We start from the raw sequence: 21,179 nt of genomic DNA on the forward strand, positions 1-21,179 counted from the left end.
TGTGTGGAATGGGCAGGACACAGTGTCACTGGATGGGAAAAGTTCATGTCAGAGAGTAAGGTGTAAGACTAAAGAGGGAGGAGGGGCCCAGATGATGGGGGACTTTGAATGCCCAGGCAGTTTGTATTTGATCCTGGGCGCAGGGGAAAGCTACTAGAGGGTGTTATTGGGAAGCAGGGTGCCAGACGGCTGGGCTGCCACTTTAGGAAAATGACTCTTGACGGGAGGATGAATTGCAGTGAGGAGAAGCTTGAGGCAGGCAGATCCACCCCAGATTAGTGCATCAGTCCGGATATAAGGCAAGGAGGTCCCGTACCAGAGCGGTGGCACCATCAGAGGAGAGAACATATTTGGGAGATGCCACAAAGGTCATCAGCAGGCCTTGGCAATAGCTTGACCCCTGAGAATGAGCCGAGGAGTCCAGGACGACTCCTAGGTGCAAGCCAGAGGGAGCGGAAGGCTGGCATTGCCCTCTCCAACAACAAGGAAGGAAGAGGGGAAATAACCAGGTCTGTTTTGGACAGGTGTTTAAATGTTTACTAAGCATTCAGGTCAAGGGGTCGAAAGGGCCATTGGAATTAGGAGCCTGGAGACGAGATATGCTTTGACCTGTTGGGAAACCACCTATCATAAAGGGCCACTTAAATCGGATTCAGAGATCAAATCAAATTTCATGCACGTTGGGAGGTAATATTTGCTTTGTTTTTAATGCTTACTGTTAGAACTTTGAAATCTGGGAGGAATTAAGCTTTGAGATATCCAAGAGCAGCATAATTCTGCCAGAAGTTCAAGAACACTCAGGTATAGCATACCATAGATCAGCGCTATTGCTTTTAAAGAGGCTTGATAAGTGTAATTGTTGGGTTATTTTTTGTTTGTTTGTTTAACTTGCACTTATGCCTTGGGATGGGCCATTGGATTTGAAGTCCGTGGACCTGGGTTCAAATCCCAGTTCTATTTACTACCGATGTGTCGTTGGCAAGTGACTTCACTCCGTTTACTTCAGTTTCCTCATCTAGAAAATGAGGAACTTCAATGTGTCTCTTCCAGTTTTAAATGCTATGCTATAAGAATCTGAGATGATGAGCTGTTTTCTCCAGTAGCATTGACCCAATCATTCACCCTCTTGATGTTTTCCTTTCCCTATTATAATGGATAGTATGGGTGCCCTAATAAATGCAAAGCTGAGCTAGTATAGTATTAAAGAACCAGTCCAGATAGTTCAGATGAAAAGAAGCACCCAGTTAGTACACTGATCCCTAAACAGAGCCTACAGAATAGATGCATTCTGGGCAAGCTGGCTGCAGAAATCTTTGACCACGCCGTCTCCAGAATAAAGCCATTTCCAGGGATCAAAGACGTGATTCAGTCTTTCCAAAATTCTAAATTAGCTTTTTCTTGAGTGTGTCCAGAATTTCTCAGCTGTAAGGGGAAGACACGGAATTGATAATAATCACTAAAAAACATTTCCTGATAGCAGGGGACCCATTCATTAATGTCACATGCTTGGTTTAAGCAGAGCTATTTTGTGCTACTAACTGTTAAATGTTTTCCTTTTTGTTTGTTTTTTTCTTAAATTTCACCTTTATAGCTTGACAGCACCCGCTCGTCCTCCCCCACCGAGTGTTGCCACATGACCCCTTGGAGTAGAAAGGTATTGGACGCCCTGCATTCCTTCAGAGCCCTGTTTTCTCTGCCTTCCTGTCAGCCTGACACTTTAACTCTCGCTTCTCTCCTTTTAACTTTCTCTCGCAAAAGCTTGTCTTGCAACAGTTTTATCAATCCAAAAAAAAAAGCAAACAAAAAAAAAACCGATGCTTTTCCTATTCTGGATAAAGAAAGTTCAGGGAAGGGACTGGATTCCTTGCTTTTTCCTTCCTCGGTAGATCTGGGGGCCTGACCCACGAGAAGCTCCGATTTGATGCTGCCTTTAGATTGTTAGCTTATGGGGAAATAAAGTTCCAGCTCGCCAGAGCTGAAAGAGTCTAACTTCTCCAATCAAGATGAAATCTGAACAAAAGGATTCCCGGGCCAGTTGTCCCTGTCACCGCTCCTAAAAAGGACTTTTGGCAGCGAGGGGAGCCAGGTCCCCATTCTGATTCTTCCTTTGTTTCTGGAGTCCATTGTTATTCAAGGAAGGAGCCGCCACTAAATGTGGGCTCTGGGGGGTTGGTTTTTTTAACATACAAGCGCACTTTTTTCTTTTTGGAAGTAACCTAGGAAACGGTCTTTTGTGCTTGAAGTTTATTTGAGCCATTCACATGGCTGGGAATCTGCACAAAAGCTGAAGAGAAAAAGAAGGTTGCAAATGTACCCTAAATCTCGCATTCTTCAAAGCAGGGAAATGCTAGCCTCTAGTATGGGCGGTTAGGGGGTCTTTGCAGAAACCTCTGACGAGGGAAGCGGTGCTGAAAGTTAATTTACAGAAGTGACCTCAGATTGTGATCTTTAACGCTTTGAGTGGATTTAGGAGATGTTTATTTGTCAAACTGCAAACCTGCAATGCAGCTGGAAACGAGATTTCTTTCCAAGTACAAGGAATAAGCCTGACCGAAAAAAAAATCACTTAAACCTGCTCTCAAATGGGCTATCATGAATGCCGTACCTTCGTTTAGTCCGCGGCCCTTTCAAAAAGAAAATGATGAAAACAGCCAGCCAAAGACGAGAACCCTCTTAGTAACCTGCCTTGCAACCCTAACACTAAGGCAAATCATAGTATGGAGATTAGGCAAAAAGTTGCCTAATGTGGAATTTCCAATGGCTACTCGCACAGAAAATAGTGAAAGATGGAAGAGCATTTTCTGCTGCTTTTCCATCTGACAAAGAAACACATCGGAATCTCCCCCTGAGCCACCCCCCCCCCCATTATATTTTCTTCTCCAATAGATAAAAGATGTTTTTGTTGGTTTTTGCAGCCCCTGAGTGAAGGGTGCAGACCCAACATGTATGAATTTTTGAGGCTATTGGGCCAAAGTGCTGCAGCCAGTGCTGAATCTGGCCCCTTGGGTTGTGCTGCCTGTTCAGTCTGACAGTGTTTTCTTCGAAAACGAGCCCAAATGCCTATTCTATAGGCATTTAACATCCGCTTCCTTTGGGCTGTGGTCTATCTGGACGCTCCAATGACTTTGAATACTAATTTATGGCCGTATTATCAATTCCCCAAACTCCCAAGTTCAAAACATAGAATGTGTAATTCATTGAGTTGTCATTTTGCTTTTTTCATTTGAAGCTTCCCTACGCAGGGCTGCTTTTTTTCCACCTTCTAATACTTTCTTGAAATCTTACTCTAAAAAGCATGTCTATTTGGGACATTTCTGTTGTCCTTTCATGTTGTTTTGACTGACTATTGAACTAATACTATAAATCTTTGTGCCGTTTCTCCTAATTACTCTTCTTCCTCTTCTTCCTGAAAGTTAATCTCTGTGCTCTCTTCTGCTTCTTGATATTGACGAAAGAACAGACTTGTTCATGTCTGGTTGTTTTTAAATTGGACCGACTAATTGTAAATGTATTTATTTGCAGTCCCATCCCCCAGAGGACGAGGAGACAGATGTCATGTTAGGACAGAGGCCGAAAAATCCAATACATAATATCCCTTCAACACTGGATAAGCAAACCAACTGGAGCAAAGCACTACCTCTCCCAACACCAGAGGAAAAAATGAAACAAGATGCTCAAGTGATTTCTTCCTGTATTATCCCCATCAATGTCACGGGTACAGTTCTTTTATGTGGCTTTCCCTTAACACAGGAGCATTCAGGTCAGAGCGTTTTGTGCGGAATGTGTTCAGAACTTGGGCTGCTGCTACTTTCCAACCACCCAAAACCCTGATGTAGTCACAGAATTAGATCTGCAGTTGTACCATTATAAGCCAAAAGATGCTCAACATGCTTTTTTCCCACATGATGCGGTATCAATGTGCGTGTGCTACATTTGTTATGTAAATGATGAACAGTTCCCATTCAGAGGGGGAAAACATCACTAACTAGCCCTTTGGCCCTAAGCTGACTGAAATAATTGAGAAAGCTGCAGTGGTTAATCATATGATAATCATGTGCAGTCCAGAAAGTTAAAAGGAGCCAACCCCCAGTTTGCAAGTAGTGCTGATGTAGACCCCCCCTAAAATCTGTTTTCTTGTTGTCCAGAGAAAGGTAGGCATGCATTTGCTTTGTTTTGAAGCCCCTTATAGAGTACTGCATTGGGTTTCCTCTGAAGGTTTCTCTATATTATATGTGAAGGTTGAATTCTTTTCCAAAACCCTATTTTATTTCTCTTTACTTTGTTGGCTCAAAGAAAAGTCTGTTGGGAGATCTTCAGTGGCAGTTTTAAATTCCCAAATTGAATATGGTGATCTGAGTGGAAAGCTTTTTAAAGTACTCGAACCTTTCCAACTCAGAAAATAACTTCCTTTCCTTTTTAACTTCATTAATAGTTACAGTTTCACAGTATAATAAAGAACCCCAAGAAGCTGTGGCATGTAACTAAGGGGGGCATGGCATGATGCCCTGAGACAAACAGGCTTGCACTAGCCATCACTTCCATTAATATTATGCAAAGCTCTGGATCTCTGGCTCTGGCTCTGTTTTTCTGTCTTTCTGTCTCTCTCGCCCTCTCTCTGGCTCTCTGGCTCTCTCTCTCACTCTCTCTCTCTCTCTTGCTCTCATGAATGAATGACTGAGGAGCTGATTCTCATGATGACCCATCTATTCCTCCTGCATAGCCTTAAGGAAAATGAAGACTTCCAAGAATACTTATCTACTTTTCAGTATCCTTGATGGGGTGGACCAGGAAACTTTGGCTGTCAGAAAGTATTATCACAGTGACCTCTTACACTAACTTACAGCTTTAAGAACTTCTCAATTAAGAGAATTACTAGCTTCCGCTAATGACAGTATGGGTCCTTTTTTTTTCTTTCTGTTTTAAGGTAAAACTGCTGATAAGCCCTCATTTCCAAATTTGACACGATGAGTCTATCAGTCTTCTTTCTGTGATTTAACAAATCTAGGGATGATGCAGATTTTTTATGAGCCAGTTGTCTAAAGCTTAAGTTATATATATATATATATATATATATCATAATAAGCTTCAAAAAACAAAATTTTACATGAAATTTATTTGTTAAATGTTCTACATGTTTCTATAATGTAAAATACATGTATGTACAATTGTGCTCTCTACAATTTTAAAATGAGGATGGCGGCTAACCAGAAAGGTTATCATTTTTCTTTGAATTTTTGAAAGGAAAATATCATTAACAGCTTGCAACATTATATATATATGTGTGTATATATATATGTGTGTGTGTATTTATATATATATATATGTATGTATGTATGTATGTATGCATGTATAACCACTTGCCAGAGCACTGAATTAGGTTCAGGAAGACCTGGCTCAAGTATTTGCTGGCTACAAGTCACTTGAATCCTCTGGTCCTCAGGTACTCATTGAAAAAATAATGGCATCCTTAAAATGATACAATAATATACTTCCATTAATCCAATGTCCTTCCCAGCTCTCAATCTCGGATTCCCATTTGCTGTATAACAACCAATTTTCAATTTGAACTCTAAGCAGACACTCTAAGTGGCCATGATGCCGATACAATTTCAGTTCGTAGTAGTGCATCCAATATTTTCTTGTGAGATAATGGTGCTTTACTTCCAGCCTTGAGTACAACAGATGAGCTGATTTAAATTCTAATCTATAATGCCATGGCTATCAGTGGTCAAAACCATTTGGGACAACCCCTGGTGAACGCTGACAGAATTTCTGTTCTCCACCTCCACCTCGCTAATTTGGACAGAACCTAAACAGATCCACATTACTTATAGTTTGGGTGGTCATGGGCTTTTGCTTGTTTGTTTTTAATAAGTGGACCATCCCAACTTTGGAACTTAATTTTATATTTGACATGGTAGACAGATTCTTTATGAGTTCATGTTTTTCTGCCTTTTATGACTATTAATATTTATTAGATACAAAAGCCAGACTCCCCCCCCCACAAAAAAAAAAATCTGTCGCTTTAGAAAGATGGAAATAAAACAGGGGGAATTTACTCACAAAATTCCCCAGACTTCTAGTTTTCCTCCCAGTGTCAATGCAGGGAGTGAGGGAAAGGGAGAAGAAAACTGTTTCACAAAGACTCTTTTAGTGAAAAAATGGGTCAGGATATGTTAGCTGAACTGATCCAGGTTAACATCTTGGCTAGTGCTATTCTCTGAAAAGGTGTCAGCAGCAGCAGAGAGTAAAGAAAGAGACCAATAAATAGCAGTGATTAAAGGTGCTGAGCTTTTAAGGATTCACTTCTCTCCCTTCCACCCCTCCCCCTGTTTAGTTTTCTTTACTTTTGTTCCATTTTCCTTTTAGGTTCTGTTACTTTTGGCAGGGTAGGCTGCTGAGGGGAGCTGCCTTTAGAAGTAAAGCTTAATGTACTACTGCAGCACAATTTCAATAAGAGTTGAATAAAGGCTCCCTTATATTTGCTCACAGCCTTAATCCAAACTCTTCACTTACCTCCAATCAATAAATATCACTGTGTTGCAACCAAATGAAAATTTGTTTACCATTTCTAAAGGCTAATGAGACCTATTTGTGGCTTGCAGGAGTTGGTTTTGACAGAGAGGCCAGTATACGCTGCTCTCTTGTTCATTCACAATCTGTACTACAGCGGAGACGAAAATTGAGGAGGCGGAAAACCATCTCTGGCATCCCCAGAAGAGTGCAACAAGAAATAGGTGTAGTATAATACAAATGTTCATGGTTAACATTCTAACTGCCTTCAGTTGCTGAGATTTCAAGGGGAAGTCTGCTTTCCAGTAGCTTCGGATTCAGGAAATGCTAACGCTTTTGTAGTTGTAGTTTTGCAACGATTGGGTTATTTTGTTGTTGTTCTTTTTTGTATCGCTGACACTGGACTCTGTTGTTCGTAAAGCCCTGTGCTTCACTGTGGAGGTGGGATTTTATCGAGTGAAATAAATAGGCACGTTCAGTCCTCAGCTTTTAAATCAATTCACTGTTTGGGGGGTTTTGTTGCTGTTATTTTTGTTACAGTCAGACTATGGGCACTAAAAGTAAACTAGGTTCAGTAAAGTTTTTTTTCCCCATAAATTGGGTGGGAATTGTCAGATGAGTAAGACAATGTTCTTCAAGAAACTAAACTATCAAGTAAGCTATTTAAGTCTTAACACTGATGTCCTTGTTAAAAATATATATATAAGGATACTTTCCACCTTATCTCAAGTCATTGAGTATCTCTCCCTGTTGTTTCTTCTATGACGAGGTCATCTACTTTGAAATAGAATTTTGGTTCTTTATGTGTTCATCCACTCTTGAGTCCTGTGGTTCTGACTTGCTAATTAGTAGCAAATGGGCAGTTGGAACCAACTAATAGGATAAAATGAAGCTAGGTCATATGACAGACTCACTAAATGATATTCTGCTTTTTGAAAAATGTGAAGCAACAGTATTTAGCTATCATACCAAAGGTAGAATGAACGAATAGGAAAAGAAAAGTTCAGAAAGAATTGAAACTCGGCCTTTTCTGGGAGTAAGATTTTCCTTTTTCTATGAGGAATTTGAATTTCTCCCAGAATTTTCGGTGCTCAATTATTCTTCCGAGGACAATAAAACATCATATTTCGGCTCAGTCTCCAGGTATTTGTTCAATAACTGAGGGGAGTTTCATTTAGGAAGGGGGCTCCAAAGTTCTAATACCATAATAAAATCGTGGGGGCTACTCAAAGAAAAGCCACTGGTCTGCAGATGTCTGGAGTATCTCACTGTGCTTTCCATGTGTCCTAGATTCTGATGAATCGCCAGTGGCCAGGGAGCGGAATGTGATTGTGCATGCAAATCCAGACTTCTCCAGTAATATCAATAGGAGGTCGGGCACCAGGGATTCTGAATGCCAAACTGAGGAGATTCTCATTGCTGCTCCATCCAGAAGGAGAATCAGAGCGCAGAGAGGACAGAGCATTGTAGCTTCACTTTCTCATTCTGCTGGCAACATTTCGGTGTTGGCAGACAACGGCAACACCATGTTTACTACTGCGGTGAGCAGCCGCATTCGATCACGGAGTCTTCCCCGTGAGGGTGCTAGAGGCAGTGATGCTGAGCATAACATTGGTGCTAAAACCTCAGCCTATGAAGAGGAGACGTTTATGGACAACCAGGAAAGGATACCAAACAAGAATACCGATGCCATGAGCAGCCAAGGTTCACAGGAACACCAGCCCTCCTTGGGATTAACCTGCTCTCAACACCTCCACAGCCCCCAGCACAAGTCAAATGAAAGAGGGAGGTCAAGGTTGTCCAGGATGGCTGATTCCGGGAGCTGCGAAATTTCATCCAATTCCGACACCTTTGGGAGCCCAATTCACTCCATCTCCACAGCTGGAGTTCTCCTTAGCAGCCACATGGATCAGAAGGATGATCACCAGTCATCCAGTGGCAATTGGAGTGGGAGCAGCTCCACATGCCCCTCCCAAACCTCAGAAACCATACCCCCTGCCGCTTCTCCTCCACTGACTGGCTCTTCACACTGTGACTCGGAGTTGTCATTGAACATAGCCCCTAACGCCAATGAAGACTCGAGTGTCTTTGTGACAGAAAACTATAACGACCATCTGGATAAAGTGCGGGGCCATCGGGCAAGCTCCTTCACTTCCACGGTTGCAGACCTGCTCGATGACCCCAACAACAGTAACACCAGTGACAGCGAGTGGAACTACCTGCATCACCATCATGATGCCTCATGCCGCCAGGATTTTAGCCCGGAGCATCCCAAGGCAGACAGCTTGGGCTGCCCAAGCTTCACAAGTATGGCCACTTACGATAGCTTTCTAGAAAAATCGCCATCTGACAAAGCAGATACTAGCTCTCATTTTTCAGTGGATACTGAGGGATATTACACCTCCATGCACTTTGACTGTGGTCTCAAAGGTAATAAGAGTTACATGTGCCACTATGCAGCCACAGGCCCTGACAGTGGCCAGGGCACTGGTGTTCCTCCCACCTTCTCAGACTGTACTTGGCAGGACTACCTGGACCACAGGAGGCATGGAAGGCCAAGCATCTCTTTCAAGAAACCAAAGGCAAAGCCAGCCCCACCAAAACGCAGTTCATCTTTGAGGAAGTCTGATGGAAGTGCTGACATTCCTGAAAAGAAAGAACCAAAGATAAGCAGTGGGCAGCACCTGCCTCACAGTTCCAGGGAAATGAAATTGCCCCTTGAGTTCTCTAACACCACGTCTCGAATGGAAAGTATTGCTTTAACCGGCAAACAGGAACATTCCTGGATGAACCAGAGTGACCATGGAATAAAGGAGCCTCATTTGGACACTGGAGACATTCCATCATTCAAAGATGAAGGTGCTGAATCAACTCATTATGCAGATCTCTGGCTTCTAAATGACTTGAAAACTAATGATCCTTATAGGTCATTATCCAATTCGAGCACTGCTACAGGTACCACTGTCATTGAATGCATCAAATCACCAGAGAGTTCAGAATCGCAAACATCCCAATCTGAATCTAGAGCCACTACTCCATCCCTCCCTTCTGTCGACAATGAGTTTAAATTAGCTTCTCCAGAGAAGTTGGCGGGCTTAGCATCGCCTTCGAGTGGCTACTCAAGCCAGTCTGAAACCCCAACCTCTTCTTTCCCCACAGCTTTCTTTTCTGGACCATTGTCTCCTGGAGGTAGTAAGAGAAAGCCAAAAGTCCCGGAAAGGAAATCCTCCCTTCAACACCCCTCTCCAAAAGATGGAACTATGTCTTTAAGCAAAGATCTTGAACTTCCAATTATACCTCCTACCCATCTTGACCTAAGTGCTCTTCATAATGTCTTGAACAAGCCCTATCACAGTAGACATCCAATCCATGCATTTACTCATTGTAAGCAGAATTTGGTAGGAGAAACACTCAACACTATTCCCCCACCATCCCTTGCAATTACACCAACAGTCCTGAAATCTGTTAACCTTAGGTCAGTTAATAAGTCTGATGAAATTAAACAAAAGGACGACGATAACTCAGAGCTACCTTATTTACAGGAATCTACTATCATGGTGGCCACCTTGTCTCCAAGCAAAACAAGGCCACACGGAGCTAAGAAATCAATACCACGCCAATATTGCACAGAAGACATCATTTTGTCCTTTGTTGACTCATCTCCAGTAGAGACAGGCCCTGATAAAATGCATTTAGAAAAAAATTCAATATCCAATGTGAAGAATCATTCTGATCAAGAAACTGTACCCGCAGCCAGTAACAATCTTCTAGAGACTAAAGCCACAAAGGACCAAATGACAATAGTTAGGGAATCTTTTCCAGAACCTGCACTAGGAAAAAACTGTGACGTATCTGCAGATGGGCTTCAGAGGGGTTCGAATGGTAAAATAACAGCAGCTCAAGGGTCTGGGCAAGATGGCAATACTGAGCAGGTACAGAAGACATTTTCTGTAGACTGGGACAATCTTGCACAAGCTGAAACTGGGGATAAAACCTTGTCCTTGTCTCTGACTGATTCACTAACCAGAGCAGCAACAGACATGGATAGCCAACTTAAGCATCACCTTGTTATGAGCCACCACCATGACAAAGTGCCTGGGCATAGTTGCTATGAATCAGAGCTAACAACTATAAATTCACTCAGTGAAAAGCATTCTGAGCAAGAAAGTGATTTTGCATCAGGTATTTCTACCAAAAGTGCCTCTGATGACAGAAGGACAGAGGAGACCCGAGCAAGTACAGAGGAGGTGTCACTAAAAGGTGAGTAGTTGGCTAGCTTGGTTCTCAGTGGCAAGAAATTACTTTGTTCTCTAGATATAATGGTTACTGACTCCATTTTTAAAAAAAATATCTATAATATTACACGTTATTGGCACATTTGCTTCACTGACTTATTTCCACTTATTTGAAAAAGATTTCAAACTTTGTTATTGTATGATCAGAAAATTATCCAGGATTATGTACACGACAGTCAGGTAAATTCTGTTGCTTTTTATAAAATAATGAATCATCTTTTGCCAAGATGTTAGGAGTCTTCTTCATGAGAATGTTTTTCTGTTATTTTTTTTTTTAAGAATCTTCACCAAGTGATGACTCCATCATTTCACCATTTAGTGAGGACTCTCAGGCTGATGACGATGTTTTTGTGTCTCCAAACAAACCTCGAACAACTGAGGACCTCTTTGCAGTCATTCACAGGTGAGGCAGTATTGATAAATTGTCAAACACAAAACAGATCTAATGTCTCTAAATGGCCTTAGATGCAGATTAAAGTATATGAGAGCCTGTTAAGAGATGTAGAACAGTCAAGGATTTTTTTTTTTTTTGCAAATTGATAAATCCCTTCTATAAAATTAAAGAGTGAGGCTAGATGTCCTCTAAGGTTCCTTCAAGCTTGACAATTCCAAGACTATGACTGAGTTGAGCAATATAAATCTTTATATAAAATCAGTCCTTTATAAAGGATTTTAAAACAAAATTTCTTACCAAAGCTTTTGGCTTTTGCCCCCTTTGACTATATTTATCAGAAAATAAGTTCAGATTGGCTAGAGGAAATTATAGTGAAAGTCCTAAATCAGTCTCTGAAGCATCCGCTAGTTTTAAAGTTTGGATTTCATCTCTCTCCTGAGATTAAAATGATTCATAGTTTTGAAAATATCTAAAGCAATGATAATAATAATGAGGAAGGAAAATTAAACTACCAAAAAATCTGAATACGGAGCATGCATTGGGGAATGAGTGCTTGGATACCTGAGTACTTGTAAATAGATCTTATGATATTGTATACCTATGTTGATCATTTTTTCTTTTTTTTTGTTTTAAGCCCTTTCTTTCCATTGTAGAATTAATGCTGTGTATAGGATCCAAGGCAGAAGAGCAATAAGGGCAAGGCAATAAGCATCAAGTAACTTGCCCATGGTCACACAGCTAGGTAGTGTCTGAGGCCAGATTCAAACCCTTCTCGAGGCTTGACTCTCTATCCACTGAGCCACCTAGCTGCTCCACGTATTTTCTTAAATAAAAATCAGAACATACCATCTAACAATGTTTCACTAACAACATACTTCATTTTCTTGACATAGGATTGTCTGGAAAGGCTTGGCTATATGATAATCTCTTTTCTCTGCCTAAAGAGCATGTTTCTATAACAATGCTATTGATGATATACAAAAAATAATGTCAATGGGGGACAGCTGAGTAGCTCAGTGGATTGGGAGTCAGGCCTTCAGATGGGAGGTCCTGGGTTCAAATCTGACCTCAGACACTTCCTAGCTGTGTGACCCTGGGCAAGTCACTTAACCCCCATTGCCTAGCCCTTACCACTCTTCTGCCTTGGAACCACTGCCCAGTATTGATTCCAAGATGGAAGGTGAGGATTTAAAAAAAATAAAAATAAGAAAAATAATGTTAATGGCTGACCTATTATCAATACAGACAGAAGAGCAATATGCCATAGTGAGAAGAACACTACACTAGAAGTATGGATCTTTTTGGCTCTATTGTTAATTATATGACCATAGGAAATTTTTGCCTTCGTTCCCTTATCTATACAATGAGATGGTTGGACTAGTTCTTAAACCTCATTTTTCAGTTCTATAGTTCCTGATTCTTGGTATTTCCAGTAATGGCAATGAATTTTGGAGTGTGGCTGATTCTTCCACACTCTCTCACCTGTTCTTTATGGCTACTAACATACATTTACCTGACAACCAGACAGCATCCATGGTCAGTCAAAGTCCACTTAGGGACCAAATCCACGTTCATGTATTAGCGCAACATGCAAACAGATTGAGCCAACCAAAAGTCACTGTGCGACAACTTCCCAATGAGATGGTTTTGTGACAAGGAAATCACTTTAAAAGACTGATATATATTAATTTAAGGTCGCCAAGGAATTCAGCTATGTAATTCCTAAATGAAAACTCAAGTCAGCCGTCAACCTTTTATAGAGTTTAATTACAGACAGGAGGAAGAAAGGAATTAGAGATAGAGAGAGAGAGGGAGAGAGAAAGGGGAGAGACAGGAATAGGGCTTAAATACCCCTTCTGTTTAGGCTGGGCCAAAAGGCCCAAGCCCTTAGATAGCTGGGGCAAAGAAAGGAGATCAGTCCCTATTGCTCACGTGACCAAAATGGAGAAACAGTCTCAGGGGCCTCCACCTCCAGCTTCCTTCAGAGCAAGCTTCTCAGAGCACCTCTCCAACCACTCAGAGCCAAAACTCTCCAACCAACCACCGTCCTCAGACCCCTCTATCTTTAAGGAAACCATCCAAGTTCCCTCCCCTCAGTTCTCACATCTACCAATCACTGTCCATCAATTTCCCTGTGCCAATGGTGGCTCTAGCTTAACCCAGGACCGCCCAGAGGTCTGTGGCTTTGCACATGTCTGTTGGAGGTCATATTCTCAAATAATTAAATTTTGATCTATGCTGCAGCCCTTCCTAAATCCTGTTAGGACTGAGTAGGGTGAGATTGCAATTTCCAAGACCTTGTTCTGTCATTCCAAGTATCTCCATTGTATCAATTCTAAAATCAATCATGACTCAAAGAAATTCCTGTTCTATGCTTAAGCACAGGTCAAAGCCCTTTCCATTGTTCAGCAAAAGGTTTCTGTCCTAAAGTAATATTAAGAAGGGAGGAGGAGGAACCTCCCATGCCAATGGGGTTCACATTCCAATAGAGTTCCCACTCTCAATAGGAAATTTTTCAAGTATGAAATTTCCCAATGGTGAAATTTCCAACATTTATAAGTCTAAGAAATTTTAAGGTTTACAGTTTCCCTTGTGAAGCTGGGTTATTTCACCTAGCTGACACTTGTAAAATGGAAATCTACACAATACCTAGCATAATGCCTTTTACCTAGTAGTTGTTCTTTTAATTTTTGCTGGGTGACAAAGTGTAGTCCGTACTGAGCCACTATATTCAAGATGTTGTATGTTCAAAACAGAAATAGTCCTCTCTATGAAATTATCTAGATCTTTTTAACTAATATCCAATTTCATATTTTCCAAAGCATTTTACTTTAAGCTTTCAATTAATACATATTACAATCTCTTACATATTTGGGAAATGTAACAGTATTGTTGAAGGCATCAATCATGCCCATGTCTTAAATAAAGTCAGCATCAACCGTGAATGTGCCAGTATCATCATAAACAGGTTTTTTAGTTCGATCTTAAGCTGTCATTTAAAAAATATGCTATATGAGTATTTTTAATCACATTTGAGAAATATTTTCCTCCCTAATCTGCACTAACAAGTAACCAAATTAGTTCAGATTATTGTTGATGAGGTCACTAATTGATGAATTAATGATGTACCCCAAAAATCCATTTGGATAAGATGCAGAAGAGTAATAGATGACAAGGTTGGTTGAACTCATAATCATAATATGACATCATATGTATGCATTTACATATAATAAAATCTTATATATATTTGTCTTACGTAATTTCATAATAAGAATTTCATATTTATAGCACTCAAAAATGTACACAGTGCTAGATAGATATCTCATTTAATCCTTAAACAGCCTTATTAAGTAAATTGTACAAGTATTATTGTTTCCATTTTAAAGATGAGGAAATTAAGGTACAGAGAGGCTAAGTAACTTAGACATCTTCACAGAGCTAATGTCAGAAGCAGGATTCAAACTCAGCTATCTCTTGTTTGTAAATCTAATTTTTCTATTATATGTCCCTGTCTCACCATTGAGATAATACATCCTCCCAGTCCCACACCTCTCTCCCATCTTTAAAATGCAGTTCTAAACCTAAGGATCACACACTGTAGTAGTAACACATCTCGGATAGATTTAAGCAAGATTGCTTTCTTTCCATTGTAAGGAGGGGGACCAGGACTTTTTTATTCCCTGGGCTATGTCCAAATTAATTCTAAACTCTAACCTTACAAATGAGATGTCAAGGAATAGAAGATTCGGTAAGTTAATAATAGCATGCTGTAGGGCAGCTAGGTAACCCAGTGGATTGAGCACCAGGCTTGAAATCAGGAGGACCTAGGTTCAATTCTGGACTCATCCTTTTTAGCTGTGTGAACCTGAGCAAGTCATTTAACCCCAGTGGCTTAGCCCTTGCTGCTCTTCTGTCTTAGAATTAATTCTATTAAGACAGAAGGTAAGGATTTTTCATAACAACCTGCTGCATTGGTATCCTTTACACCATTCAAAGCATCTCTAAATATGAGACAGTGAAAAGAGCCGTGGCTTTAAAGTTAGAAATTAGACTTCAATCGCAGCTCAGCTCCTGGGCTCCCTTCCACCTTTCATCTGCATCACAGAGGGGTTGGAGGACCGGGTGATCTCTCAGCCCTTCCATCTCTCTGTGCGATTGACCTCTGCGAGCTTATTCAAAGGAAGAATTCCGGAGACGCTTCAATTGAAGTATTAAGAGAAGCTCCTCATACTTTGTCTTGGTAGTTAATGACTTTTGCACTGATTCATTATCATTTTCTCTAGTAGGGGCTAGTGTTGAACATCAAAGGGAAAATAGCTTTTGTACCTCTGCAGCAGCCCTCTGGACAGGCTGTCTTTAGTAGCCCCCGATCATGTCCCCATTGGGAATGGGAGGTCTGGTTGCCCAGAATTTCCGCCAGGTCTCCATGCCCAGGAATATGGCCACGCCCACCCTCTGACTTCGGAGGCGTCATTGAGCATTTTTATTTGTCTCCATCTTGAAGCGGGCCTTCCTTAAGCCGTGCCTGCTGGCTGTCATTGGCCGGGCCTTGACTCTCAATTTAATGGAGATGCTTCTGTTGTTCTTCCAGATCAAAGAGGAAAGTGCTGGGCAGGAAAGATTCCGGGGACATCTCTGTACGAAATAAAGCAAGAGCTTTTCCTGGCGGCAGCAGCAACAGCAGCGCTGCGGCCCCCAGCAACACCCTGTCACCCAGCGGCAATGTGGCCACTCCAGCGAACAGCCAGAGATCTCCCGGGCTGATCTATCGAAATGCCAAGAAGTCCAACACATCTAACGAGGAGTTTAAGCTGCTGCTTCTTAAAAAAGGCAGTCGGTCTGATTCCAGCTACCGAATGTCTGCCACAGAAATCCTGAAGAGCCCCATCTTGCCCAAATCCCCCGGGGAGCTCCCCCTGGATTCCCCTCCCAGCATGGAGGAGCCTCCGCAGGCGTCGTCGGGGGCAGAAGCCTTGTCCCCGCTCTCGCCGTGCTCCCCAAGAGTTAACGCGGAAGGGTTTTCCGCCAAGAATTTTCCCATGTCGGCTTCGTCTCGGGTTGGACGTTCCCGGGCGCCCCCTGCGGCCAGCAGCAGCCGGTACAGTGTCCGCTGCAGGTTATACAATACCCCCATGCAAGCCATCTCCGAAGGAGAGACTGAGAACTCCGACGGCAGCCCTCATGACGACAGGTCCTCCCAGAGTTCCACATAGGGCCTCACTGTGAGCTAAGAAAGCCTCCTAAGCAGTGAGAGCTCTGGGCTGGCCCAAGGAGAGGCGAGGAGAACTCGGCTGCCATGTGGGGAAGTCACAGTGCTTAAGCTCTGTCATTCTTGGCTTAGTGTTGCGTTTTCTCGTAGGAACATCCACTGTCTTCCACGCGCCCATCTTTAGCTTCATTGGCTTCGTCCAAATCCCCTTCTTCTTTCAGCGTCATTTTTAAAAATCCAATTTCCATACAAAGTGCGGGGAAACTCTCTTGGCCGCCCTTCCTCACTGTTGTGCTTCCCTGGAGAGAGGTGAAATGACTCTCCAGGACTGGTATTTTTCTACTTTAAAATGAACTGAAACACAGTTTAAAGAAATGAACTAAACACATGTAAATACCATATTTTTGATAAAAGATGTAAATAGAACTATTAGAGAAGAGTGGACAGGTGGCAAATGATTGACTGCATACTGTTCAGTGAAGCCGAAAGGAATAAAATGGCCTAACTGTATTCTGTGAATACCATTTCCCTATCAAACATCATGTGGAAGTGTCCGCCAGTAGGGCTTTCAGAATGAGAATCAAGCCTCACATTTGAATTGTGACCGTCTGGAAAATAGGAAAATGTCAAGGTTACTTGCTGAACCGTTCACTTCAACCTTACCAATGGAAACTCACCATCTTTCTTGTAAACTTCAGCACCAACCAGCTCATAGCAAAGCATAGCTGTGATTTACCATGTGGGTAACTGGGAAGAATGGCAAGCATGCTTTTAAGTTTTTTCAACAAAGAACCGAAGTCATCATTCTCAATGCAAAGCCCTAAACAAAAGCATTTGACAGTGTCCTTTAGCCATTTGTTTTTCAATGAATTGCTTTAATAAAAATGAGCAGGGGGAATAGAAATCCATTTTTGTGTTATGTTTTATATTAGGCTACTGAAGTACAAAGAATCCGAATCTAATGACTAGAATATTTAAACATTTTAGAAAATTAGTTCCAAGTTCTTAAACTAACAATATATTTTTTTAAAAATATAAGCATGCAATGGAGCTGTTGATTTATCAGTAAGTATCTGCAATGAGTTTTCAGTGAAGCTTTCTCTTTGTGCTGATGACATTCATGCTACCTAAATATTAACAGAAATGACACTGTGAAAAATGTAGCTGGGATATAGGTATGTATATGCATTATTTATATTCATTGTTAAACTGGGAATGGGGGAAAGCTCTGGTTCACAATGCAACATACGACTTTGTCTGGTTTTACTATTACTGCTTGGTGGGGTAAAGGGAGGGTGGTGGGTGGGAATAGAAATCTGTCAGAGTACATTTTCTGATAAAAATGAAGGCAGGGAAACAAGCTGAATTACTTGAAATTACTTGAATTTTCTTGTCTTAAAACTGAAAGAAATAGAGGTAGGAGTTGAAATCCACAAATGGATGTACACCTCTGATTTTAACATTAACTGCAACTAATGTTTGAGATGATTTGTCAGATATGTAAGTGGTTACTATTACTTAGAATCTGCTTTGGAATGCGAGAAGGTATAGTGCAGAGGATTGGTTGAGAAGGAACATGGCCTGTAACAGCACAGAATGAGATTAGAATGATAGAAAAAGAATAGGGGCACAAAGAAATCTTACATAAGTAGCTGGCTTTAAGCTTAAGTAAGTGGTGATTGGGGAAGTAGGGTGTGTGAAAGGGGTTTTATTACTTTGGTTCAATTCATGCAATGCATAGGAAAGAGAGTGTCAAAGATGAAAAGTAAGATTGTCAAAAAGGAAGTTCATCTAAAAGGCTAGAGATTTGTTAGAAGAAGTTAGGAGACTAGGCACGTTGGCTTGTGTTGTGCCTTTTTTTATTTTTTCTGGAAAGAAGGAACCTTGATCTCATCTACTACTGTCCATTACCAAAGTGTGTTTTAGAGTTTCTTGCCAACCTTGTATGAAGAACGATTATGCAGTTGTATGTACACATGTGTATATACACATCCTTGAAAAAGAAAAAATAATTGGTGAAAGATATCAATGGGACAGTAGCTGCAAAGTGTTCAAATTTACACTAAAAGGAGAAGTGAGTTGAGGTTTGAAAGTGGACCCTTATCACTCATACAGATATACTAATTAAGAAAAGCAGCCTGGTCTGATACCATATTGGGGATAGGAATGAATTAGTGGGATATTCTGAAAAGTACACAGTTGGCACAAATTTAAAAAAGTGTTTTCAGATAAATGTGACAGGGTGACTGGACCATCATATCCAGTCACATTAGGACATTTTTTATAAGATTTTTAATAGAAGTTCTTTTACAGCATGGTTCTTTAGCCTGAAGAAAAATGCATTGTGTGTGCTTTAAAAGTAATTCTAAAACATACCCTGAATAGGAAACATCAGAATTGGCTTTAATAAAATGTCACCTTTTTTATTACTGATATGAATTTAATTGATAACGGTATCGTATATTTTAAAACAAATATATTGACTTGAATTGTGAGGCAATAAGATATCTTCTATATGTAATGATCACAGAACACTTATAATTATAGTTTTACTTATTTTGTTTAATCTAAAGATCTATGACAAAGTTTCTCTATTTTATATTTCATAGATTTAAAAGCCCAAATAGATATGGATTGTGAATCCATTATAGAAAAGAATATTCAGTATAAAAATAAATGAGAGAAATAAAAAAACCCAGGAAATCTTAGTGATATGGAACATTTTACATGGCTTTAAAGCACTCAAGACAAAGTTTGAGAACTGACTTAAACATCACTGCCATTTTGAAGCAGGGTACATGCATTAGGTAATGGGAGAAACATCATTCCAAACTTTTGTTCTGTTGTTTGCACTGATGTTATTAAAATGATTTTGAAGTTTATGCAACTGTTTCTGTATTCTGTTAAAAAAAAAAAACAACCAAACCTCTCCCTCTTTCTTAGTTTTGATTTTGCTTTTTTGTTTGTTTCTGTTTTTTACTGAATCGAGGACATGGAATAGTTTTAGCATATAAAGCATCCTGCATGTTTGCTTTTGCCAAAGGTCAGTGATTGAGTGCATTTGCTGCAATGGTGGCAGACTTAGAGAAATAGGTTATGACTTAAAGATTTAAAACAATTAAGAAGGTTACAGTGTAACTATTTTGGTACTAGAACCAGTTCGTGCTGGCAGAAAAGACAATGGTTTATGGACTTGCATCCATTTTGTATTTTTGTAACATTTGTAAATATAAACTTTTTAAATTGTTGCAAAGATGGTTTCTTTTGTAAAATGTTTTCAAAGTTTACATTCAATCCAAGCCTTTGTATATTTTAGAGCTGTGCAACACTTTAAGTCTTGTATTTATTTTTAGTAAAAACGGTGACAGTTTCATTGTGAACCCCTCTCAAAAAAATGTCAGAGAAGTTTGATTACCTAGAAAGTGTGTATAGAAACTGCAAATAAACGTGACTGCAATTCGATGATCCCCCCTCTCTTCATTGTCCTAAACAAAAGGCTATACCTTATCACATTTTGGTTGATCATTCCAAACAACAAGCTCCATAAATATATTTATACCCAGATACATTTGGTAATAATATAGTGGTTTAGGGAAGTGCTATGGTGAGAGCGCCAGCTAAAAATAATTGAAATGCCTTGTGCCAGAGACTCCCATGGCACAAGGAGGTTTTTGTTCTCCCTACCAATAAAGCCAGGGAAAATCTCAGCATAGTACTTTCTTGTAAACCAAGATCAGTTACCTGCAAGTACCCTTACTCTTCACAATATGACAGAAATAAATGCATTAGTCTAAGGAGAATAGTGAAACAAACCCATTAAGCCCAAAGATAACTACTGAGCCAGCAATTTTCAGTCGCAAATCCAGTTGCTGAGTGCAGCTACCTACTAGTTTTATCTCAAGAAAAGAATTAGCCTCCAGACTAGTAGTGTGTTTATCTCTGCAGTGTATCAAGAGTTTTAAGGATATTGTATTGGACCAGAAACATTGATGCCCTTACCTCTCTCTACTGTCTCTCCTAAAAGCCTCCATTCACACAGTGAATCGCCTTGAAGCCTGGCCTCTGTTTCACTCATGAGAAACTGAAGGTTCACATATGATGACCAAAATTCCAATAGTCTTTCCTCCTCTGATGGGGGAGTGAGTGTCCTCAACCCAAGGGAACATTTTTCCATTTGTGTGTCCACTAACCAGCCACATCAAAATTGACTCCCAATGATTTCTGTTTTTACATGTGTTAGGACGTTTGAACTGTGTTCAAGTGCCATTTTACACAAGAGGAAACAGAGAAACAGAAGTTAACTCACTGGGGAGGGGGGTGAACTCGGGTTTTTCTGACTCTGAATTTTATCTACTGAACTACTTAGGTACCTCCAGTTATTATCATGTTTCCCTAAACATCCTCTGTCACTGACTTTTCCCAGATGCTTATCTCCCAGAGATTACTTACTTACTTACTTACTTACTTAATTAATTAAGCAAGCAAGCTAAAAAAAAAAACAAAACAAAAACCAACCAGAGATTTCTTTTGATTTATAGGGGTTTTCAAGCAGTTTGCAAACAACTGTGGTCTACATAAATGGCATAAATTCAACAACACATCTGAAAACTTTTAAGATATTCATCTGCTTGGGTAAAATCCCTTACCTTTCCCTGACCTCTATTTTGCTGCCCCTGATGCTTTGTCCCAACCTAAGTCACAAATATATGTGATTTTTATAATAACATTTTTCTTGGGACTCAAAAATACTGAGTTTTTCCAGGCACTA

At 40.5% G+C, this 21,179-nt stretch overlaps 1 protein-coding gene across 4 annotated transcripts in view; it reads left to right on the top strand.

The window, feature by feature from the left end:
- Positions 1 to 19,873, top strand: part of NHS (NHS actin remodeling regulator) — a 440,898-nt gene extending 421,025 nt beyond the window's left edge. For 2 of the 4 annotated variants that reach the window (XM_007500834.3, XM_007500836.3), the window contains exons 4-9: positions 1,592 to 1,654; positions 3,523 to 3,715; positions 6,606 to 6,737; positions 7,804 to 10,773; positions 11,088 to 11,211; positions 15,794 to 19,873. In XM_007500834.3, the coding sequence (XP_007500896.1) occupies positions 1,592 to 1,654; positions 3,523 to 3,715; positions 6,606 to 6,737; positions 7,804 to 10,773; positions 11,088 to 11,211; positions 15,794 to 16,415 (4,104 nt within the window). In that variant the 3' untranslated portion in view covers positions 16,416 to 19,873. The remainder of the gene's footprint in view (positions 1 to 1,591; positions 1,655 to 3,522; positions 3,716 to 6,605; positions 6,738 to 7,803; positions 10,774 to 11,087; positions 11,212 to 15,793) is intronic. The other 2 variants (XM_007500835.3, XM_056808656.1) reach the window with 1 other exon arrangement.
- Positions 19,874 to 21,179: the final 1,306 nt, after the last annotated feature.

Source organism: Monodelphis domestica, chromosome 8, assembly GCF_027887165.1.
Source record: "Monodelphis domestica isolate mMonDom1 chromosome 8, mMonDom1.pri, whole genome shotgun sequence".
Classification (NCBI taxonomy): Eukaryota; Metazoa; Chordata; class Mammalia; order Didelphimorphia; family Didelphidae; genus Monodelphis; species Monodelphis domestica.